General features: G+C 36.1%; 1 protein-coding gene across 1 annotated transcript; it reads left to right on the forward strand.

Moving 5' to 3' along the window:
- Positions 1-2,421: 2,421 nt before the first annotated feature.
- LOC139894368 (E3 ubiquitin-protein ligase UPL1-like) lies at positions 2,422-17,104 on the forward strand. Its single transcript, XM_071877615.1, has 17 exons — positions 2,422-2,612; positions 3,065-3,160; positions 3,240-3,446; positions 4,609-9,492; positions 9,591-11,714; positions 11,803-12,345; positions 12,430-12,750; positions 12,840-13,041; positions 13,124-13,401; positions 13,733-14,013; positions 14,098-15,205; positions 15,316-15,462; positions 15,591-15,671; positions 15,761-15,986; positions 16,067-16,206; positions 16,594-16,700; positions 16,856-17,104. Exons 1-17 carry the CDS (start codon positions 2,580-2,582, stop codon positions 16,956-16,958), a joined length of 10,881 nt encoding a protein of 3,626 aa, XP_071733716.1. The 5' UTR covers positions 2,422-2,579; the 3' UTR covers positions 16,959-17,104.
- Positions 17,105-22,428: the final 5,324 nt, after the last annotated feature.

Genomic DNA, 22,428 nt, shown 5'->3' on the forward strand with positions numbered 1-22,428 from the left:
GCCATGTATGTTTGGTAAGAAAACAATTATAAGTATGACTAGATAGTTTACTTTTTTTGCTTGAATTTCAGTGTATTTTTGAGTTTCAAGGTTCTCACACAAAAAAAGTTCTCATCTGATCACTCTACTCTCTCTCTCTCTCTATATATATATATATATATATATATATATATATATATATATATATATATATATATATATATATATATATATATAACAGAAAGTTATTGCTGACGTGTCGGTATGTAATTAAAAGTTATTTAAGGATGTATATATATATATATATATATATATATATATATATTGTATCTATCATAGGGTATAAGGAAATGATTCTATAATTTATCATTAAACAAATTATTTATTTACGGAGTATATAATAATATTATACAAGATAATAGTATATTATTTCTAAAAATTATCTTATATATTGTGATTTATTTTTAAAATAGTTAATAAATATACATAATATTGTTAATAATGAATACGAAGTATATTGCAAATCTTAAATGAATTGGTTGAAGGAATGGGCCGAAGAACTCGGTCGGTAGAGGATGTCAACTTTTCTTTTTCTCTAACTATTGTTTTAGTTATAGTCGTATTATTATAAAAAAAACATAGTAGCTTTTAATTGTTAATTTATTAAATTTAATAGATAATATTACGTAGTATATAATTTATATATAAATAATTACAAAAATATTAATGGATATAAATAAAAAAATTGTAGTCGTTATGCTATTAACACCACTCAAAAACACTTTTGAAATCTGTCAACACTATGGACTCTTAAACCTAAAAAATAATTGTTGAAAAAATCAAAAACCATTTTTAAAATTTATTAACACCATAGACTCTTAAACTGAAAAGAATTTATGTTATATAAAGGTAGTTGATGACTTACAATTGCACTGTTTGAAAAACTCAGAAAGTGCAATTGATTTTTAGCTATTTTTTAAACTACTATGTAATGAACGAGTTTCATACACTAACTATTATATAAAATGTTAGCAATTTAGTAATTTTATCATTTATTATTATTTTATTGAAAATATTAGCTCTAAAAAAAATACTCTGTAATTGTTTGATAAACTTAATTGGTTTTGTACGATTATTTACTCACCCGTTCAACGCACGATCTCTATATCCTAATATATATATATATATATATATATATATATATATATATATATATATATATATATATATATATATATATATATATATATATATATATATATATATATATATATATATCATAATCGTTGTTAATATTGTTACACGATTGCCAATTGACTAAAGTACTTTTTTTTGGTATGATCTAAACAACATATTCACTTTTCTATGCACTTTGCTCGGTACTTTTTGGTGTGATGCCTTTCCTTGCTTGTATCTATATGTTTTTTTAGTTTAGTGAAATATTGTTTGTTAAGTAAAGAATCATTTCTTTTGTTGACCTTTTCCATTCGATAATAAGAGAAAAATGACCTTTAACCATTACTTCGAGGGGGGTAAAATAACCGAAAGAGAAACTCTGTTCAAGTATGTAAAAAAGTGTGATAATCATTAATCTCATTTTATACACATCCAAAAGTTTCTCACACTTTGTTGTTATTTTTCATCGACTATTTATGAATCAAGATCTGTAAAAAAAAAACGATATATAGATTAACGCTACAATATTCCTTCTTTCTCAAAATAGATATTTTCTAGTGTTTATATACAAATACACAAATATAAGTACAAGTAAAGTATAAAGACCCTTCATTTTAACCGTTAAAAATGTCACTTTTACTTTTTATTTTAGGAATAATCATGTAGAAAATACAAGTAATAAGTAGTAATAAAAATGTAAAGTTGATTAAACACTTATTTTAGATACACTAACATGGATATATAAACACATATTTTAAGATGAAGGGGTACTATTTTAGAATCAAAATTTATTGATGTCCTATACAATTTGAGTGTAAAGTTGTATTTTTTTTTCTTTCTAAAACATAGCTACTTATTTTAATTAATTAATAATTAATACGAAGTATATGATTAGAGAGGTGATCTTCACACACTACTTTTTGATCCATATATACTTAAAGTGGTATCGAGGATCATCTTACTTAATTTAATATATTTAATATACACATACACATATACACATAAAATAAAATTTTTGTTAAAATTAACAATTAGTAGGTCGGTTAAAAAATAAATTTCTTTTATAAATCTCACCTCTCTTCTTCATAGGACTCGGCAAAGTATCATTAAGCTTTCTTCTTTCTCCAGTCATTCTCTCCCCTTTTCGCTCTTCTTATCTTTCGCACACACAAAAACACACACACAAACACTTTTCAATTTCCATCTCTGATCAACCGCCGATTAATTAAATTAAATAATAATTTATAAAAAAAAACCCTTACACCTCGAAAACCCTATAATCGAACCGTTTCCTTAATTCGATTGATCTTTTGTTTAATTCGATCATCAAATCGATTAACTGATTGATTGTATATAGTTTTAATCGTACGATTAATATATAGATCGGTGTGTAGACAAATGCTGTTTATCTGGTCGATTTCAATATGAAGTTACGAAGACGGAGGGCAACAGAAGTGGTTAGTGATCTTATTACTGTTGTGCTTATTTTTGTTTTATAATTAATTATATTATCTAACATGTGTATTTGAGTGTTGTAGTTTAGGGTTTATTTTATAAATTAGGGTTTTTTTTTTTTTTTTTTTTTCAAATAGAGAAAAATTGAAACTGATGTTGATACATTTGTACTATTTGAATATTACTGTGTGTTGCATGTAATTCTGTATGATTAAATAATGAGTTTGTATGTTATTTAAAAATTCATGTAGTTCTGTCTTCTGTGAACTTTTGAAATTGATGTGTTCATATGGACATTTGTTTATGCTGTGGAAAAAGAAGCCTTTTTTATAATTTAAAGTCGTTTAATTGAGCTGTATGTATAATATATTTGCAACATCAGTGTTTTATTAGTGTGAATTTGATGATATATTTGATGTTTGTTGATACATTGTTTATATTTACTGTGTATCAGCCTCCAAAAATCAAGTCTTTTATTAATGGGGTGATTGCTGCTCCGCTTGAAAGTATCGAAGAGCCTTTGAAAAGCTTTTTCTGGGATTTTGACAAGGTATATTTGAAATTCTATTTAAGGTGTTCTAATTTTTTGCTTGTATATTGGTTGAGCCTGACCAATTTTGCTGATGCAGGGAGACTTTCATCACTGGCTCGAACTATTTAACCACTTTGATACTTTCTTTGAGAAATACATAAAACCCAGGAAAGATTTGCAAGTTGAGGATGATTTCTTGCAGTCTGACCCTCCATTCCCAAAGGAAGCTGTGTTGCAGATTTTACGTGTTGTACGAGTAATTTTGGACAACTGCACAAACAAGCACTTCTACAGCTCCTATGAGGTACATCTTCATATTATAAGCTACTTATTTATGTTATATACGACGTTTTTGTATATTTTGTATTGAAATGCTTAAGCGGCTCTCTAGGAAGTGTCCTCACCGCTTTGTTCATCAGGGTCCGCTAAATTGGCTTCCAAGGAGGTTAATTTCCTCTAAAGTAAATATTGGATAGACCGTGTAAACAACTTAGGCGGATATGAATATACTCATCTGGAATTGTTTTAATCAATAGGTTTTTTTTTTTTTGATTTGATGGGAATTTAAATTTAAATGATTCTTGCTTTAAAAGTCTAATTTTACAAAGATAGTATCAAAGCAAACTACAATTATGTGCTCATGTTATTGAATAATTAATTTCTTATGACAAAAAGTCAGATAAATGAGGAATATGATACGAATTAGGACTGAATTTGTATTAATAAACAAAGAACGAAAAGTATAAAACACCGATAGTTATTAGAGAAGTGATCTCCTGATGCCCAATGACTCGATATTTTTTTTCATTAAATAATAGCGTAAAGCTAATGTTTTATTAATAGTAATAATCTAACTTGCTTATCAAGAAACTGGCAAACAAGTCCTTACATTTGAAGGAAAGTTATGACAAAAATTAACTATCTACTTAATAATAACAAACTCCGAACCACAAAAAATTCCAATGATTTACCCTGACCACTTCGGACTATATCAATTCATATTGTGTAATAAGCTTAAAGGAGACATTTCAATGCAATACTTGCTTTTCTCTTTTTGAGGATGTTAGACCACCCATTTATAGCTCTAGCAATGCTGGAGTAATGACTATTCCTAATAACAGAAATAAGGAAGAATTGTAGTAATTGAATTTTGAGATGACTAGCTTACTTGAATCGTTTCTGAACTACATCTAGGCTTTCATAAGTAGGCCACAATGGTCATATTATACCTGTCCTAATTGTTTATTTTGAAGTAGCTGAGTGGACTTTGTGGCCGTTAGCTGTCAACATCTCTTTAGTCAGTCTTGTGGTCGTTTTGACACTCACCCTGGAAATTTTTTATGTGAATTATCTGGAATTTTTTCTTCTTACTTTTTCACTCGTTACTTTTTATCTGTATGTACAATGTATATATGCATATGTATTATATTTTATATCGAGTTCTAATTTGAATTCATATAATGCAGAATCATCTTTCTTCCCTCCTGGCTTCCACTGATGCTGATGTGGTTGAAGCCTGTCTGCAAACTCTGTCAGCTTTCTTAAGGAAATCGATTGGGAAACACGTTATAAGAGATGCATCATTGAAGTCGAAGTTATTTGATTTTGCACAAGGTTGGGGTGGCAAAGATGAAGGGCTCGGGTTGGTTGCGTGTGCCTTAGAGAACGTATCTGACCCGGTAGCTCACGAGCTGGGTAACACCCTTCATTTTGAGTTCTATGAAACGAACGACACGTTAAAGGAAGAAAATTTAGACCAAGGGTTACGGATAATCCATCTGCCAAACATAAATACTCACGACAAGTCTGATCTTGAACTTTTGCACAAGATAATCGAAGAGTATAAGGTACCAGCTAAGTTAAGATTCTCACTTCTGACAAGATTGCGTTTTTCAAGAGCTTTCAGTTCCTTTGCTGCCCGACAACAGTACACATGTATCCGCTTGCATGCATTTATAGTTCTAGTACAAGCATGCGGTGACACTGATGAATTGGTCTCTTTTTTTAACACTGAACCCGAGTTCATAAATGAGTTAGTCACACTTTTGAGCTATGAAGATGCAGTCCCTGAAAAAATTCGTATATTATGTCTGTTTTCTTTGGTTGCTCTTAGTCAAGACCGCTCTCGCCAGCCAACAGTGTTATCTGCTGTAACATCCGGTGGGCATCGTGGCATCTTATCAAGCCTCATGCAGAAGGCTATTGATGCCGTGGTCAGTAATTCGTCTAAGTGGTCTGTTCAGTTTGCTGAAGCTTTACTTTCTTTGGTGACTGTTTTAGTTTCATCCTCGTCTGGTTGCTCTGCCATGCGCGAAGCAGGGTTTATACCGACCCTTTTGCCTCTTCTTAAAAATATGGATCCTCAACATTTGCATCTGGTTAGTACTGCTGTCCATGTTCTGGAAGCTTTTATGGATTATAGTAATCCGGCTGCTGCTTTGTTTCGTGACCTGGGAGGGTTAGATGATACAATTTCCCGATTGAAGGCAGAAGTTTCTCATGTTGAAAATGGTACAACCCCTGTTCAAATGGAGAGTTGTACATCTGCTGAGCTGGACGATACACAGCCTCATTATTCTGAAGCTTTGGTGTCGTACCATCGAAGGTCTTTAATGAAAGCTTTACTGCGGGCCATATCACTTGGAACGTATGCTCCAGGAACCACTGCTCGTGTTTATGGCTCTGAAGAAAGTTTGTTGCCACAATGTCTACATTCGATTTTTAAAAAAGCAAAAGATTTTGGTGGTGGGATGTTTTCGCTTGCAGCGATTGTTATGAGTGATCTTATTCATAAAGATCCTACTTGTTATTCGATCTTAGAGGAGGCTAATCTCCCCTCTGCATTTTTAGACGCTATAATGGATGGCGTGATCTGTTCCGCTGAAGCAATAACATGCATACCTCAATGTTTGGACGCTCTATGTCTTAGTAATAATGGGCTCCAAGCAGTAAAAGATCGTAACGCATTGAGGTGCTTTGTGAAAATATTTACATCGCGTAATTACTTACGCGCCCTTATGGCTGATACTCCAAGCTCGTTGTCTAGTGGTCTCGATGAACTAATGAGACATGCTTCTTCACTTCGTGTGCACGGGGTCGATATGCTCATCGAGATTTTGAAAGCCCTTGAGAAACTCGGTTCGGGGTCCGAGGTTGTTTCTCTAACCGTTGAAGCCTCTTCAAGTTCTTCGGTTCCAATGGAAACTGATGCAGATGATAAATCAGGCGAATCGAACAAGTCCGAGTCATCTTCGGATACATCTTTGCAGAATGTTGAGTCTTATTTACCAGATTGTGTAAACAATGCTGCTCGTTTGCTTGAATCGATTCTTCAAAATTCTGACACCTGTCGTATATTCGTTGAGAAAAAGGGGATCGAAGCTGTGTTGCAGTTATTCACCTTACCATTGATGCCTTCCTCTGTTTCTCTCGGCCAGAGTATATCAATCGCGTTTAAAAACTTCTCGCCACATCATTCTGCATCTCTTGCTCGAGCGTTATCTCTTTTCTTGAAAGAGCATTTGAAAGTGACAAATGAGCTACTTGTATCTTTTGGAGGTATGCAGATTGCACAGTTGGAAGAGTCTAAAAGAACAAAGGTATCCAAGTGCCTTTCGAGTCTTGAAGGTATTTTGACTCTTTCGAATTCTTTATCAAAAGGGACTACAAATCTTGTCTCTGAACTTGGAACATCTGATGCGGATGTTTTGAAAGATCTTGGTGCGGCTTATAAGGAAATACTCTGGCAAGTTTCTATGGGTTCCGATTTTAAAGTAGATGAACAAAAACCGAGTAATGCAACCGATCCTGAAAGTACTAGTACAGAAACTGCAATTCCTGCAAGTGATGATGATGTAAGCAATCCGGTTGTAAGATATATGAACCCGGTTTCGGTTAGAAGCTCACATCCACATTGGGGTGTAGAACGTGACTTTGTACAAGTGGTTAGATCTGGTGAAGGGTTTAGTCGACGTAGCCGACATGGGCTAGCCCGTATTAGAGGAGGAAGGACTAGCAGACATTTTGAAGCCTTACACATTGATCCCGAAACTTCCGTTAGTAACACTGAAACAGGTTTTTCACAAGATATGAAGAAGAAAAGTCCCGAGGTTATTGTGATGGAAAATCTAAACAAGCTTGCTTCTACTATACGGTCTTTCTTTACCACACTCGTAAAAGGGTTTCCGTCATCTAATCGTCGAAGAGCTGAAACTGGATCACTAACTACTGCTTCAAAGAACATTGGAACCGCTTTATCAAAGATTTTTCTTGAAGCTTTAAGTTTCCCGGGGTACACAACAGGTTCGGGGATCGATACGCTGTTGTCGGTTAAATGTCGTTATCTTGGGAAAGTTGTGGATCACATGGCGGCGTTAACGTTTGATAGTAGGCGCCGAATATGCTATACAGCAATGATAAATAACTTCTATGTTCAGGGGACTTTTAAGGAGCTACTTAATACTTTTGAAGCTACAAGTCAGTTGCTATGGACATTGCCTTGTTCTGCTTCAACATCTAGTGGTGATCTTGATAATGGAGTAAGCAAATTGTCACACAGTACATGGTTACTTGATACATTACAGAGTTACTGTCGCCTTCTAGAGTTTTTTGTGAACTCTACACTTCTTTTGCCTCCAAACTCAACATCACAAGCTCAATTACTTGTACAACCCGTGGCTGTTGGTTTATCGATTGGATTATTCCCGGTTCCTCGGGATCCGGAAGCGTTTGTTCGTATGCTGCAATCTCAGGTTTTAGATGTTATACTTCCTGTCTGGAATCACCCTATGTTTCCAAGATGTAATCCAGGTTTCATTACTACAATTGTGACACTGGTCACACATGTATACTGCGGTATTGGTGATGCAAAAGGTACCCGCAGTGGTGGGCCCGCTGGCGGTAATCAGCGGTTCATGCCGCCACCACCCGATGAAGCCACTATTAATACAATTGTGGAGATGGGGTTTAGCAGGGCACGAGCAGAGGAGGCGTTAAGACGTGTTGAAACGAATAGTGTTGAAATGGCTATGGAATGGTTGTTTACTCATGCTGATGATCCTGTTCAGGAAGACGATGAGCTGGCACGGGCACTTGCTTTATCACTAGGGAACTCATCTGAAACTTCTAAAGTTGATAATAATGCAGATAAGTCAACTGATGGTCAAACAGAAGTGGTGGAAGCCAAAACACCAACACCACCTATTGACGATATTCTTGCAGCGACCTTGAAACTGTTTCGAAGTAGTGATTCGATGGCTTTCCCCTTGACGGATTTGCTAGTTACGTTCTGCAATAGGAATAATGGAGAAGATCGAACAAAGGTGATATCATATCTTATTCAGCAATTACAACTTTGCCCCCTTGAGATTTCAAAGGAGACAACTAGTCTTTGTATGATATCACACACATTGGCGTTGCTTCTTGCTGAAGATGTTACTGCTCGAGAAATTGCTGTTAAAAACGGGATTGTTTCAATATCAGTTGACATTTTAACGAAATTTTTAGCTGAAACTGAATCACAAAATGAACTTTTGGTTCCGAAATGCATCAGCGCTTTGCTTCTTATATTGGATAATTTGCTGCAGTCCAAGCCCAAAATTTCTTCCGATGTCAAAGAAGGTGCACAAACGAAACCCGTACCTGAATCTGAACAAGGAGATGAAGCTATTGAGGAAAACACGACTCCAGATAATGTTGATACTGATACAGGCAATGCGTTTGTGAAGATATTTGGGAAATCGACTGGTTATTTGACTGTCGAAGAGGGTAATAGGGTGCTGAATGTTGCATGTGAGCTAATCAAACGACATGTACCTGCTATAGTTATGCAAGCAGTTCTATTGTTGTGTGCTCGTTTGACAAAAACACACTCTTTGGCTTTGCGGTTTCTTGAAAATAGAGGCATGATTGATCTTTTCAGTATCCCGAAGTCTTGCTTTTTTCCTGGTTATGACACCGTGGCTTCTGCTATTGTTCGTCATCTTATTGAAGATCATCAAACCTTACAAACAGCAATGGAATTGGAGATTCGACAGGTATTGAGTGGTAGCCGTCATGCTGGCCGTTTTCCCCCACGAGCATTCTTAACATCTATGGCGCCTCTAATTTCTCGTGATCCCGAGGTGTTCATGAAGGCAGCAGAAGCCATTTGCCAGCTGGAAACGACAGGGGGCAGAACGGTTGTAGTATTGGCTAAAGATAAGGAAAAGGAAAAAGAAAAGGAGAAATCAAAAGCTCCTGGTGTTGAAATTGGAATATCTTCTACTGATCGTGTGCCTGAAAATAAATCTCAAGATGGGTCAACGAAATGTGGCAAATCCCCAAAGAAGATTCCTGCTAACCTCACACAGGTTGTTGATCACCCTTTATATTTTATTTTATTTTTCGTTTCTTTTTTTTTTTTTTTTGGAACAGCAGAAATTGTATTGAAATTTAGAAAAAATTTCAGGTTGTTGATCACCTGCTTGAAATTGTACTGAAATATCCTCCCGAGGATGACTGTAGCAACTCTGCTATGGAGGTTGATGATTCGGTTTCCAACAAGGGTAAAACAAAGGTTGATGATACAGTGAAAGAAGTAGATAATGTTTCAGAAAGATCAGCAGGGTTACTTAAGGTGACTTTTGTCCTAAAGTTGCTGAGTGAGATTCTTCTAATGTATGTACATGCTGTTGGAATAATTCTAAAACGCGATCTGGAGATGCATGGAGGGATTGTACATCATGTTATGCATAGACTTTTACATCCTGATATAGATAAGGCATCGGGATCTGATGAGTGGAAAGGTAAATTATCTGAAAAGGCTTCTTGGTTTTTGGTGGTTTTGTGTGGGAGATCAAGTGAAGGTCGTCGGCGTGTAATAAACGTACTTGTTAAAGCCATGTCTTCATTTGCTAATGTGGCTAACAGTTCATCTAAGAGCAGTTTATTGCCTGATAAGAGGGTGGTTGCGTTTGTTGATTTGGTTTATTCGATTTTGTCGAAGAATTCATCCTCCAGTAATGTACCCGGATCTGGATGTTCACCAGATATAGCTAAAGGAATGATTGATGGAGGAATGATCCCGTGTTTATCGAGCATTCTTCAGGTGCTCGATCTTGACCATCCTGATGCACCTAAAGTTGTAAATATTATTCTTAAAGCTTTGGAAGGGTTAACCCGGGCTGCCAATGCGGTTGAGCAACTCACATTATCTGATTTGGCCAAGAAAAAGTCTGTTACTTTGGGTGCGGGACCTGATAATCAAACGGTTGATGCTCCAGACAATTTGATAGCAGAGGGTAATCCTGATAATAGTCAACACGTGAGTGATACTGTTGACGATGCTGAACAACTTAATGAAGAAACAATTCAGGATGTAAGAGATGGAGATCATCAGTCAAATGTTGACCAGTCTTTAGAGCAAGACGTGAGAATTGAAATGGATGAGACTGAGAACGAGGGATTCATGCATGACGGGATGGAAGACGGTGGTGTTTTAAGGGATTCTGATCAGATAGAGATGACGTTTCATGTTGAGAGTAGGGGAGGCGATAATACTGGTGATGACGATGATGACATGGGCGATGATGGTGAGGATGACGAGGATGATGATGACGGGGACGATGAGGATGAGGATATAGCTGAAGATGGTACCGCTTTGATGTCGTTGGCTGACACGGATGTTGAGGACCATGATGAAACTGGCTTAGGAGATGAATATAATGATGAAATGGTCGATGAAGAAGATGATGATTACCATGAAAACCGTGTTATTGAAGTAAGATGGCGAGAGGCTCTTGATGGGGTACTTGGTCAACCAGGAGCTGATAATGGACTTATTGACATTGCTGCAGAGCCGTTCGAAGGTGTAAATGTTGATGATCTTTTTGGCCTTCGTCGGCCTCTAGGGTTCGATCGCCGCCGTCAGCAAAGTAGAACCTCGTTTGAGAGATCCAGTACAGAGGGGAATAACGGTTTGCAACATCCACTTTTAGTGAGACCATCACAATCTCCTGAACTAGGTTCGGTCTGGTCATCTCATGGGAATTCGTCTCGAGACTTGGAATCATTATCTGGTGGTAGCTTCGATGTTGCCCAATTTTACATGTTTGATGCTCCGGTTCTTCCTTTCGATCGTGTACAATCTACTGTTTTTGGTGACAGAGTTGGAGGAGGCTCACCACCACAAGTGGCTGACTTTTCGGTTGGTTTGGAGTCGTTGCGTTCACCCCCACGAAGAGGACCAGGTGATGGTCGGTGGACCGATGATGGTCAACCACAACCGGGTGCTCAGGCTACTGCTATTGCACAGGCTGTTGAAGAGCTGTTCATATCTCAATTACACAGTATCGCTCCTCCATCCAGTTCTGAGGAACCTCCTAATTCAGTAATAGCCAATGGTATTCAGGTAGCGGCAGAAGGCACCGATAGTGATGCTCAGCAGATGATAGGTCAGCATGATGAGAATGATCAAAATGCTGACCGAATCGCTGACCATGTTGAACAAACAGTAGGACAGGCTGGTGACACACTGGATAGTCATGATAACATGGATATAGGCGAAGGAAATGGAAGTGTTAATGAGCAGCTGGTACATTACATCTCGATGGTTATTTTATAGATTATTATTTTATTGGTGATGGTGATTTTTTGATGCATTTCGACATGTTTTGTTTCAGGAGGTGTCGGTAACTGATGACGTGGCAAGCAACCAGCCGTTGGTAAGTGCGGGTGATAATGTGCTCACTTCTGGTGACCATCATGCCGATGTTGATATGAACATTGCCGATTCTGAAGCAAATCAAGGAGACCAGCTACTTCCCGTTGGTGTCGTACAGGATTCATCCGAACAAGACACTCACATTGCCCAGGATGATGATCAAGTTGGTCAATCAGATGAAACTGACAGAACTAATGTAGCCTCAAGTACTAATGGAATAGATCCAACCTTTTTGGAGGCACTACCTGCAGATCTAAGGGCAGAGGTCCTAGCTTCGCAACAAGCCCAATCTGTCCCGGTTCCAGCTCCGGTCCCCGCTCCTGCTCCTGCTACAGCTGAAGAAATTGATCCGGAATTTTTAGCTGCTCTCCCTCCTGATATCCAGGCAGAAGTTTTGGCCCAGCAACGTGCACAGAGAGTTGCACATCAAGCTGAAGGGCAACCTGTAGATATGGACAATGCTTCAATCATAGCCACTTTTCCAGCTGATTTGCGCGAAGAGGTTTGCATCATATACTTCACCACTTAAAAAGTTGTTTACATATATGCTTACGGTTTTCGTGTTTGTTTTCTGGTTGTGTTATAGGTGTTGTTGACGTCTTCAGAGGCGGTTCTTTCAGCGTTGCCATCACCATTACTTGCAGAGGCACAAATGCTCAGGGATAGAGCTATGAGTCACTATCAGGCTCGCAGTTTGTTTGGAAACAGTCATAGACTCAATAATCGGAGGAACGGTTTGGGATTTGATAGACAGGCAGTATTCGACAGGGGTGTTGGTGTTACAATAGGAGGACGAAGGACGTCTTCTGCTCTTTTAGAAAGCTTGAAAATGAAGGAAGTTGAGGGGGAGCCACTTCTGGATCCCGATGCATTGAAAGCTCTAATTAGGCTTCTACGACTAGCACAGGTAATAATTACTCAATCTAGATACTTGTAAACTAGTCATGAAGTAAAACTCGTTATTATTTGTTTGACCATTTGACTTCTTTTTGTCAGCCCCTTGGGAAAGGCCTGCTGCAGAGACTCTTTTTGAACTTATGTGCTCATAGTTGTACAAGATCAATTCTTGTTTTTCTGCTACTTGAAATGATCAAAATAGAGACTGAAGGCCCTGTAGGTGGATTGGCCATAGTAAATTCTCAGAGGCTTTATGGGTGCCAGTCTAATGTTGTCTATGGTCGATCACAGCTCTTAGACGGTATGGGTTCCTTCATTATGATGTTATTTTGTGTTTGAAACTTGATGTGGGTATGCTGTTGATACAAAATTGACCTTTACAGGTCTCCCACCTCTTGTCCTGCGCCGGGTCCTTGAGATTTTGACATACTTGGCTACAAATCATTCTTCTGTTGCCAATTTGCTGTTCTACTTTGACTCTTCACTCGTTCCCGAGTCATTGAATATCAAACACGTTGCTAAGAAGGATAAGGGGAAAGAGAAGGTCGTTGAAGGAGAAACATCTAGTCCTGCTGGACCGGAGGGTGATACTCCTGTATTATTATTAGTAAAGCTCTTGAACCAGCCACTTTTCCTTCGCTCAATAGCCCATCTAGAACAGGTATTCTAGTTATCTGGTATCGTGGTAGTCTTTCAAGCATTCTGTTGCACTATTACCTTGTAATCCATTTATGTTTCTGTGGGTCTATTTGGGTTATGCCTTGTATATATTATTTAAGACATGTGATACCGGTATGATTAGCTAAAAGAGAAGGGATCAAATTGGATAGTCACTCGGTTTATTTTTGATGCATAAGACCTCTTAGGTGTTCCATTTAACATACCTACCCACTTTGACCTAATTATCCAACCTACCCACTTGGACAGATTTTGCTGACATGGTAATGTTGTTTTGGGTTTAATATTCATTGTATTGTGTATATATGGAGCAGGTCATGGGCTTACTTCAAGTGGTTGTATACACTGCTGCGTCGAAATTAGATTCCCAGTCTCGTACTGAACAACCAGCGACCAGTTCCCAAGTTGAAGAAGCTGCTACGCAGCCTCAGGGTGATTCTTCCTCAGCAGTAGCCGAAACAAGTCAGGATGATAAAACTGATAGCGACAGATTATCCATCTCAAATGACTCCAAAAGTGCGAACTTGTATGACATCTTCATGAAGCTGCCTCAACCTGATTTACATAATTTATGCAGCCTTCTTGGGCATGAGGGGTAATGTTTGTGTCCAATGATAATATGATGTTTTTACATATTGCATAGTTTAAAAATCTAACACCTGAATAATTTGTTCTCCAGGCTATCAGATAAAGTTTATATGCTTACTGGGGAAATATTGAAGAAATTGGCTTCAGTTGTTTCATCACATAGGAAGTTCTTTATCATAGAGCTATCAGATTTAGCTCATAGTCTTAGCGGGTCCGCAATCCGTGAACTCGTCACTTTAAGAAACACACATATGCTGGGATTGAGTGCAGGGTCAATGGCTGGTGCTGCTGTGTTACGGATCCTGCAAACACTTAGCTCGCTCACAGTACCTGATATTGATGCCAAGGATGTGAAATATGATGACAATCAAGAGCATGTTACTATGCGGAAATTAAATATGTCTCTTGAGCCATTATGGCAAGAATTAAGTGAGTGTATAAGTGTAACCGAGTCACAGCTGGCTCAGGGCTCGCTCTCTTCGGTAATGTCAAATGCGAATACGGGCGAGCATGTGCAGGGCACTGGTGCTTCATCTTTATCGCCTCCTCTACCCCCTGGAACTCAGAGGCTTTTGCCCTTTATTGAGGCCTTTTTGGTCCTTTGTGAAAAGCTTCAACCTAACAATTCTCTTGTGCAACAAGATGATGCCTGTGCCACAGCGCTTGAAGTTAAAGAGTTTTCTGGAAATTCATCACCAAGTGGGGCCGGAATTGATGGTGCGGTGACCTTTGCTAGGTTTGCTGATAAGCATAGGCGGCTTTTGAATGCGTTTGTTAGACAAAATCCCAGCTTGTTGGAGAAGTCGCTGTCTATGATGCTGAAAGCACCTAGATTAATTGATTTTGATAACAAAAGGTCCTATTTTCGTTCTAGGATTAGACAACAACATGATCAACATCTAAGTGGTCCATTGAGAATAAGTGTTAGAAGAGCGTATGTTTTAGAAGATTCCTATAATCAGTTACGGATGCGACCCACTCAGGACTTAAAAGGACGTTTAAATGTCCATTTTCAAGGTGAAGAGGGTATTGATGCTGGTGGTTTGACTAGAGAATGGTATCAATTGTTGTCTAGAGTTATATTTGATAAAGGAGCTTTGCTCTTTACAACGGGAGGAAACAATGCAACATTCCAGCCAAACCCTAATTCTGTATATCAGACCGAGCATCTTTCTTACTTCAAGTTTGTGGGCCGCGTGGTACCTTCTTAAGAATCCTTTTTTTATAATATGTATTTTAATTAATTTAATAATACAACATATGTATCTTTCCGTTGATGTTTAATGAGGGTTTATGTTCTTTTTTATAGGTTGCTAAAGCTCTGTTCGATGGGCAACTGTTGGATGTTTACTTCACCAGATCTTTCTATAAGCATATTCTTGGTGTGAAGGTAACATATCATGATATAGAGGCCGTTGATCCTGATTATTACAAGAACCTGAAATGGTTGCTGGAGGCAAGTACTTTCAAACATATGGATTATCATAGTCATAAAATTTATAAATTTTGTTTTCTAGAGGTTATGTTGCTTCGTCATTATGCATGCTGGTTTCTAAATACAATTGTCCTTTTTTTTTCTATCAGAATGATGTAAGTGACATTCTGGACCTGACATTTAGCATGGATGCTGATGAAGAAAAGCACATACTCTATGAGAAGACGGAGGTGCGTAAACAGTCTTAAATCGCATAATAGTTCTCATTCAACTGCATAATTAAATTACTGAATGTTTTCTTTTGTTTGTATTGGAAAAGGTTACTGATTATGAGCTCAAACCGGGTGGACGAAATATAAGAGTCACAGAAGAAACAAAGCATGAATATGTGGATCTTGTTGCAGAACACATACTTACAAATGCGATTCGTCCTCAAATCAATTCCTTCCTCGATGGTTTTAATGAGTTGATACCCCGTGACCTCATTTCTATTTTTAACGATAAAGAGCTTGAGCTGCTGATTAGCGGCCTTCCTGAAATCGATTGTGAGTTAGCTAACCTGTCCATATAAAATATGTTAATGATCTTCAGAGTACTATCGTGTATTAACTTTTTGTTTTTGCAGTGGATGATCTGAAGGCCAACGCTGAATATACAGGATACACCGTAGGTTCTATTGTAATTGTGTGGTTTTGGGATGTTGTCAAAGCATTCAACAAGGAAGACCGGGCAAGATTGCTGCAATTTGTGACTGGTACATCAAAGGTGTGTTCATTATGACTTCATTTTTGTTAAAAAAATATAATATAATTTGCATTATTTACTTAAGGTGTTAATTGGGAGGATCTTATTGTATCCTTATGTCTTGGGAGGTATTTTCTTTACATGTATAACAACATATAAAAGCATTTCAATTTATGTTTTGTAATCTTAATATCCTAAAAGATCAAAACTACTATATTGCTTTCGACTATCTTTGGTGAACTTTAACATTTTTTACTTGCAAACTATATACAAATATAATCTGTTAATAACATATATACAATCTACGAACACACCAGTTTCCATTTTATCGTACTTCTATAATTGGAACGGTATTATCGCCTGCTGCTTTGCGCTCTAATAGATTTATATCTTGTATATATTGCTTAGGTTCCATTGGAAGGGTTTAAAGCTTTGCAAGGTATATCTGGTCCACAGAGATTTCAAATACACAAAGCTTATGGAGCTCCAGAAAGGCTGCCATCAGCTCACACTTGGTTTGTATTCTTTAAAGTTGCTTGCTTTATTGTTCTTTCTTCTATTATTATATATATATATATATATATATATATATATATATATATATATATATATATATATATATATATATATATATATTTTGCAACTCAATTTGTTTATGTTATTTTTGCAGCTTCAACCAGTTAGATCTTCCTGAATACGCATCCAAAGAACAGCTTCAGGAGCGATTGCTACTTGCTATTCATGAAGCCAGTGAAGGATTTGGGTTTGGCTAGTCATATGTTCTGCTGAACCGCCAGATATTATTTTAGCCTCTGCTATGTTATTTAGATGTAAATCCTTCATTTTTGATCGCTCATACTGTTTGAACGTCTTCTTAATTCGAATTTATTTCATAATGAAGAACAATTAATTGGTGAAATTTTAGTTGTTTACTGCTGTTTTGGATTTGCTACTTTTGGGTCACAAATGAACAATTTGGTGCTCCTTTCTAAGAGATAAAAATCAACACTTACTATGCAGACAAACAAAATTTGTGAAGGAACCATTGCGCATTTGCGCCAGTAGTGCGAGAAGCGGTAAACAAGTGTTACTGTACAAAGTTTTTTACTTTATTCGAATGGGGAAAAACTTACCAATTTCTTTATTCATTTAAGCCTTGTAGTTTTTTCGAAAGCGAATAAATCTTGCACACAATTCTATCACCTAAACTTGTGCCTGATTATGTTACAGTATTTGTTTCAACTATGTTCGATTCTTATCATTTAAATTTAATATTAATTCAAATAATGCTGAATGTGATACTTTTAATTCTCATATGGAGCCATGGAGGTGTGTTTCATGGCCCTAGCCTTGTTTTTAAGGGTGCACAAATCCAACTAAATCAACTTATCTATGTAGTGACCCGAACTTTTCCATGTTTATATATATTAATTGAGATTGATATTTACATGATTAAATGTTTCCAACATGTTAAGCAATCAAACTTGTTAAGACTTGATTAATTGAAATAGGTTTCATATAGACAATTGACCACCCAAGTTGACCGGTGATTCACGAACGTTAAAACTTGTAAAAACTATATGATGACATATATATGGTTATATATATAGTTAACATTATATTATGATAATTAAACATATCATTAAGTATATTAACAATGAACTACATATGTAAAAACAAGACTACTAACTTAATAATTTTGAAACGAGACATATATGTAACGATTATCGTAACGACATTTAATGTATATATATCATATTAAGAGATATTCGTACATCATAATATCATGATAATATAATAATTTAAAATCTCTTTTGATATTATAAACATTGGGTTAACAACATTTAACAAGATCGTTAACCTAAAGGTTTCAAAACAACATTTACATGTAACGACTAACGATGACTTAACGACTCAGTTAAAATGTATATACATGTAGTGTTTTAATATGTATTTATACACTTTTGAAAGACTTCAATACACTTATCAAAATACTTCTACTTAACAAAAATACTTACAATTACATCCTCGTTCAGTTTCATCAACAATTCTACTCGTATGCACCCGTATTCGTACTCGTACAATACACAGCTTTTAGATGTATGTACTATTGGTATCTACACTCCAATGATCAGCTCTTAGCAGCCCATGTGAGTCACCTAACACATGTGGGAACCATCATTTGGCAACTAGCATGAAATATCTCATAAAATTACAAAAATATGAGTAATCATTCATGACTTATTTACATGAAAACAAAATTACATATCCTTTATATCTAATCCATACACCAACAACCAAAAACACCTACAAACACTTTCATTCTTCAATTTTCTTCATCTAATTGATCTCTCTCAAGTTCTATCTTCAAGTTCTAAGTGTTCTTCATAAATTCCAAAAGTTCTAGTTTCATAAAATCAAGAATACTTTCAAGTTTGCTAGCTCACTTCCAATCTTGTAAGGTGATCATCCAACCTCAAGAAATCTTTGTTTCTTACAGTAGGTTATCATTCTAATACAAGGTAATAATCATATTCAAACTTTGGTTCAATTTCTATAACTATAACAATCTTATTTCAAGTGATGATCTTACTTGAACTTGTTTTCGTGTCATGATTCTGCTTCAAGAACTTCGAGCCATCCAAGGATCCATTGAAGCTAGATCCATTTTTCTCTTTTCCAGTAGGTTTATCCAAGGAAATTAAGGTAGTAATGATGTTCATAACATCATTCAATTCATACATATAAAGCTATCTTATTCGAAGGTTTAAACTTGTAATCACTAGAACATAGTTTAGTTAATTCTAAACTTGTTCGCAAACAAAAGTTAATCCTTCTAACTTGACTTTTAAAATCAACTAAACACATGTTCTATATCTATATGATATGCTAACTTAATGATTTAAAACCTGGAAACACGAAAAACACCGTAAAACCGGATTTACGCCGTCGTAGTAACACCGCGGGCTGTTTTGGGTTAGTTAATTAAAAACTATGATAAACTTTGATTTAAAAGTTGTTATTCTGAGAAAATGATTTTTATTATGAACATGAAACTATATCCAAAAATTATGGTTAAACTCAAAGTGGAAGTATGTTTTCTAAAATGGTCATCTAGACGTCGTTCTTTCGACTGAAATGACTACCTTTACAAAAATGACTTGTAACTTATTTTTCCGACTATAAACCTATACTTTTTCTGTTTAGATTCATAAAATAGAGTTCAATATGAAACCATAGCAATTTGATTCACTCAAAACGGATTTAAAATGAAGAAGTTATGGGTAAAACAAGATTGGATAATTTTTCTCATTTTAGCTACGTGAAAATTGGTAACAAATCTATTCCAACTATAACTTAATCAACTTGTATTGTATATTATGTAATCTTGAGATACCATAGACACGTATACAATGTTTTGACCTATCATGTCGACACATCTATATATATTTCGGAACAACCATAGACACTCTATATGTGAATGTTGGAGTTAGCTATACAGGGTTGAGGTTGATTCCAAAATATATATAGTTTGAGTTGTGATCAATACTGAGATACGTATACACTGGGTCGTGGATTGATTCAAGATAATATTTATCGATTTATTTCTGTACATCTAACTGTGGACAACTAGTTGTAGGTTACTAACGAGGACAGCTGACTTAATAAACTTAAAACATCAAAATATATTAAAAGTGTTGTAAATATATTTTGAACATACTTTGATATATATGTATATATTGTTATAGGTTCGTAAATCAACCAGTGGCCAAGTCTTACTTCCCGACGAAGTAAAAATCTGTGAAAGTGAGTTATAGTCCCACTTTTAAAATCTAATATTTTTGGGATGAGAATACATGCAGGTTTTATAAATGATTTACAAAATAGACACAAGTACGTGAAACTACATTCTATGGTTGAATTATCGAAATCGAATATGCCCCTTTTTTATTAAGTCTGGTAATCTAAGAATTAGGGAACAGACACCCTAATTGACGCGAATCCTAAAGATAGATCTATTGGGCCTAACAAACCCCATCCAAAGTACCGGATGCTTTAGTACTTCGAAATTTATATCATATCCGAAGGGTGTCCCGGAATGATGGGGATATTCTTATATATGCATCTTGTTATTGTCGGTTACCAGGTGTTCACCATATGAATGATTTTTATCTCTATGTATGGGATGTGTATTGAAATATGAAATCTTGTGGTCTATTGTTACGATTTGATATATATAGGTTAAACCTATAACTCACCAACATTTTTGTTGACGTTTAAAGCATGTTTATTCTCAGGTGAATACTAAGAGCTTCCGCTGTTGCATACTAAAATAAGGACAAGATTTGGAGTCCATGTTTGTATGATATTGTGTAAAAACTGCATTCAAGAAACTGATTTCGATGTAACATATTTGTATTGTAAACCATTATGTAATGGTCGTGTGTAAACAGGATATTTTAGATTATCATTATTTGATAATCTACGTAAAGCTTTTTAAACCTTTATTTATGAAATAAAGGTTATGGTTTGTTTTAAAAATGAATGCAGTCTTTGAAAAACGTCTCATATAGAGGTCAAAACCTCGCAACGAAATCAATTAATATGGAACGTTTTTAATCAATAAGAACGGGACATTTCAGTTGGTATCCGAGCGTTGGTCTTAGAGAACCAGAAAATTTGCATTAGTGTGTCTTATCGAGTTTGTTAGGATGCATTAGTGAGTCTGGAATTCGACCGTGTTTTCTTTAAAAATGATTGCTTAACATTTTTGTTGGAAACTATATATTTTTAACATATGAATATTATGTGATATATTAATCTCTTATCGTGTTTGATATTATGTGATAGATGTCTACCTCTAGAACAAGTCCCATTGACTCACCTAATAATAATGAAGAGTCAAATGTAAATTGGAATGATTCGTGGACTGATTCACAAGTTCCCGAAGAGGAACCGGAAGAAGAGTCGGAACCGGAAGAAGAATCGGAACCGGAAGAAGAATCGGAACCGGATGAAGAAATAGAACCGGTGGGGGAAATAATAAAACGGTTAAGTAAAAGAGAATCCTCAACCAACCGACCAAGGTTAATTATGGTCAATGGTGTTTCCGCCAAGGAAGCAAAATATTGGGAGGATTACCAATTCTCCGATGAATCGGATTCCGACGAGAATTCCGATGATGTTATAGAAATTACCCCAACTGAATTTAAAAAGGCAGAAGAAAATAATAAGGAAAAGGGCATAAAAATAGAGAAATCTAATTCCAACCCCGATGAACTTTATATGTATCGTCAACCCCCGAAGTCCTTAAGTTGTAACAATGACCCGGGAACCTCTAAACCACCAGGTTTTTCTAAACCAATGTGGACAATGACTGCTCGTATTAGGGGAAAATTATATATCCCTAGAAACTTGGCAAAACGAACCAAAACCGAAGAAGAAGAAACAAGCGAGTCGGAATAAGATAGTTGTATTCGTGTGGTGTAATATATGTAATATAGTGTGCTTATGCTTTATGATATATGTAAAAATTGCTTGTATTAATAAGTATTTTTTTTATGAATCTAACTCTTGTCTATTTTACAGTATAAAAACACAAAATGGATAGACAACCCAATATTTTAAGAGACCTACCCGGAGACATGATTGATGAAATCTTGTCTAAAGTCGGTCAGAATTCTTCGGCACAACTATTTAAGGCGAGATCAGTTTGTAAGACATTCGAAGAACATTCCAAGAATGTCTTGGTTTATAAGAGACTTTTATTTGAAAGATGGGGGATATCACATTGGGAAACGCATAAGTTACGATGTGTTTACTTTGACGCATATATTGCGGGGAACCCAAATGCTATTTTACGCAACGGGTTAAGAAATTATTTTGACTCAATATATTCGAATATTGGACTTCGTGATTTAGAAAAAGCGGCTAACATGCAACATAAAGAAGCATGTTATGCTTACGGATTAGTAATGTTCACTTCTCACCAAAGTGAGAACAAGAACATCGGGCTACAACTATTAAACAAAACGTTTCCACAAGTGACGGAGTCGGTAATTAGGGTAAGAAATGAGGTTTTTAGATTGTTACGGGACTGTTGGACATTACGTATCCCTCGTCCCTTTGACGACGTTACAACACGCTGTCTTATCAACGGCCATAACGGTTATGTTCCACAAGACCAAGGATGGGAAGTAGTCCTAGTAAAACCAGAATGCATGACTTGTTTCTGGACGTATG

The sequence above is a fragment of the Rutidosis leptorrhynchoides genome, chromosome 2 (genome assembly GCF_046630445.1).
Source record: "Rutidosis leptorrhynchoides isolate AG116_Rl617_1_P2 chromosome 2, CSIRO_AGI_Rlap_v1, whole genome shotgun sequence".
In the NCBI taxonomy this organism is placed as follows: domain Eukaryota; kingdom Viridiplantae; phylum Streptophyta; class Magnoliopsida; order Asterales; family Asteraceae; genus Rutidosis; species Rutidosis leptorrhynchoides.

Excerpts from the sequence above, each read along its gene's own strand:
- LOC139894368 (XM_071877615.1), top strand. The coding sequence starts at position 2,580 with ATGAAGTTACGAAGACGGAGGGCAACAGAAGTG. Across the intron at positions 9,493-9,590 it reads TTCCTGCTAACCTCACACAG|GTTGTTGATCACCTGCTTGA; the intron begins GTTGTTGATCAC and ends AAAAAATTTCAG. Across the intron at positions 12,751-12,839 it reads GGCTTCTACGACTAGCACAG|CCCCTTGGGAAAGGCCTGCT; the intron begins GTAATAATTACT and ends TCTTTTTGTCAG.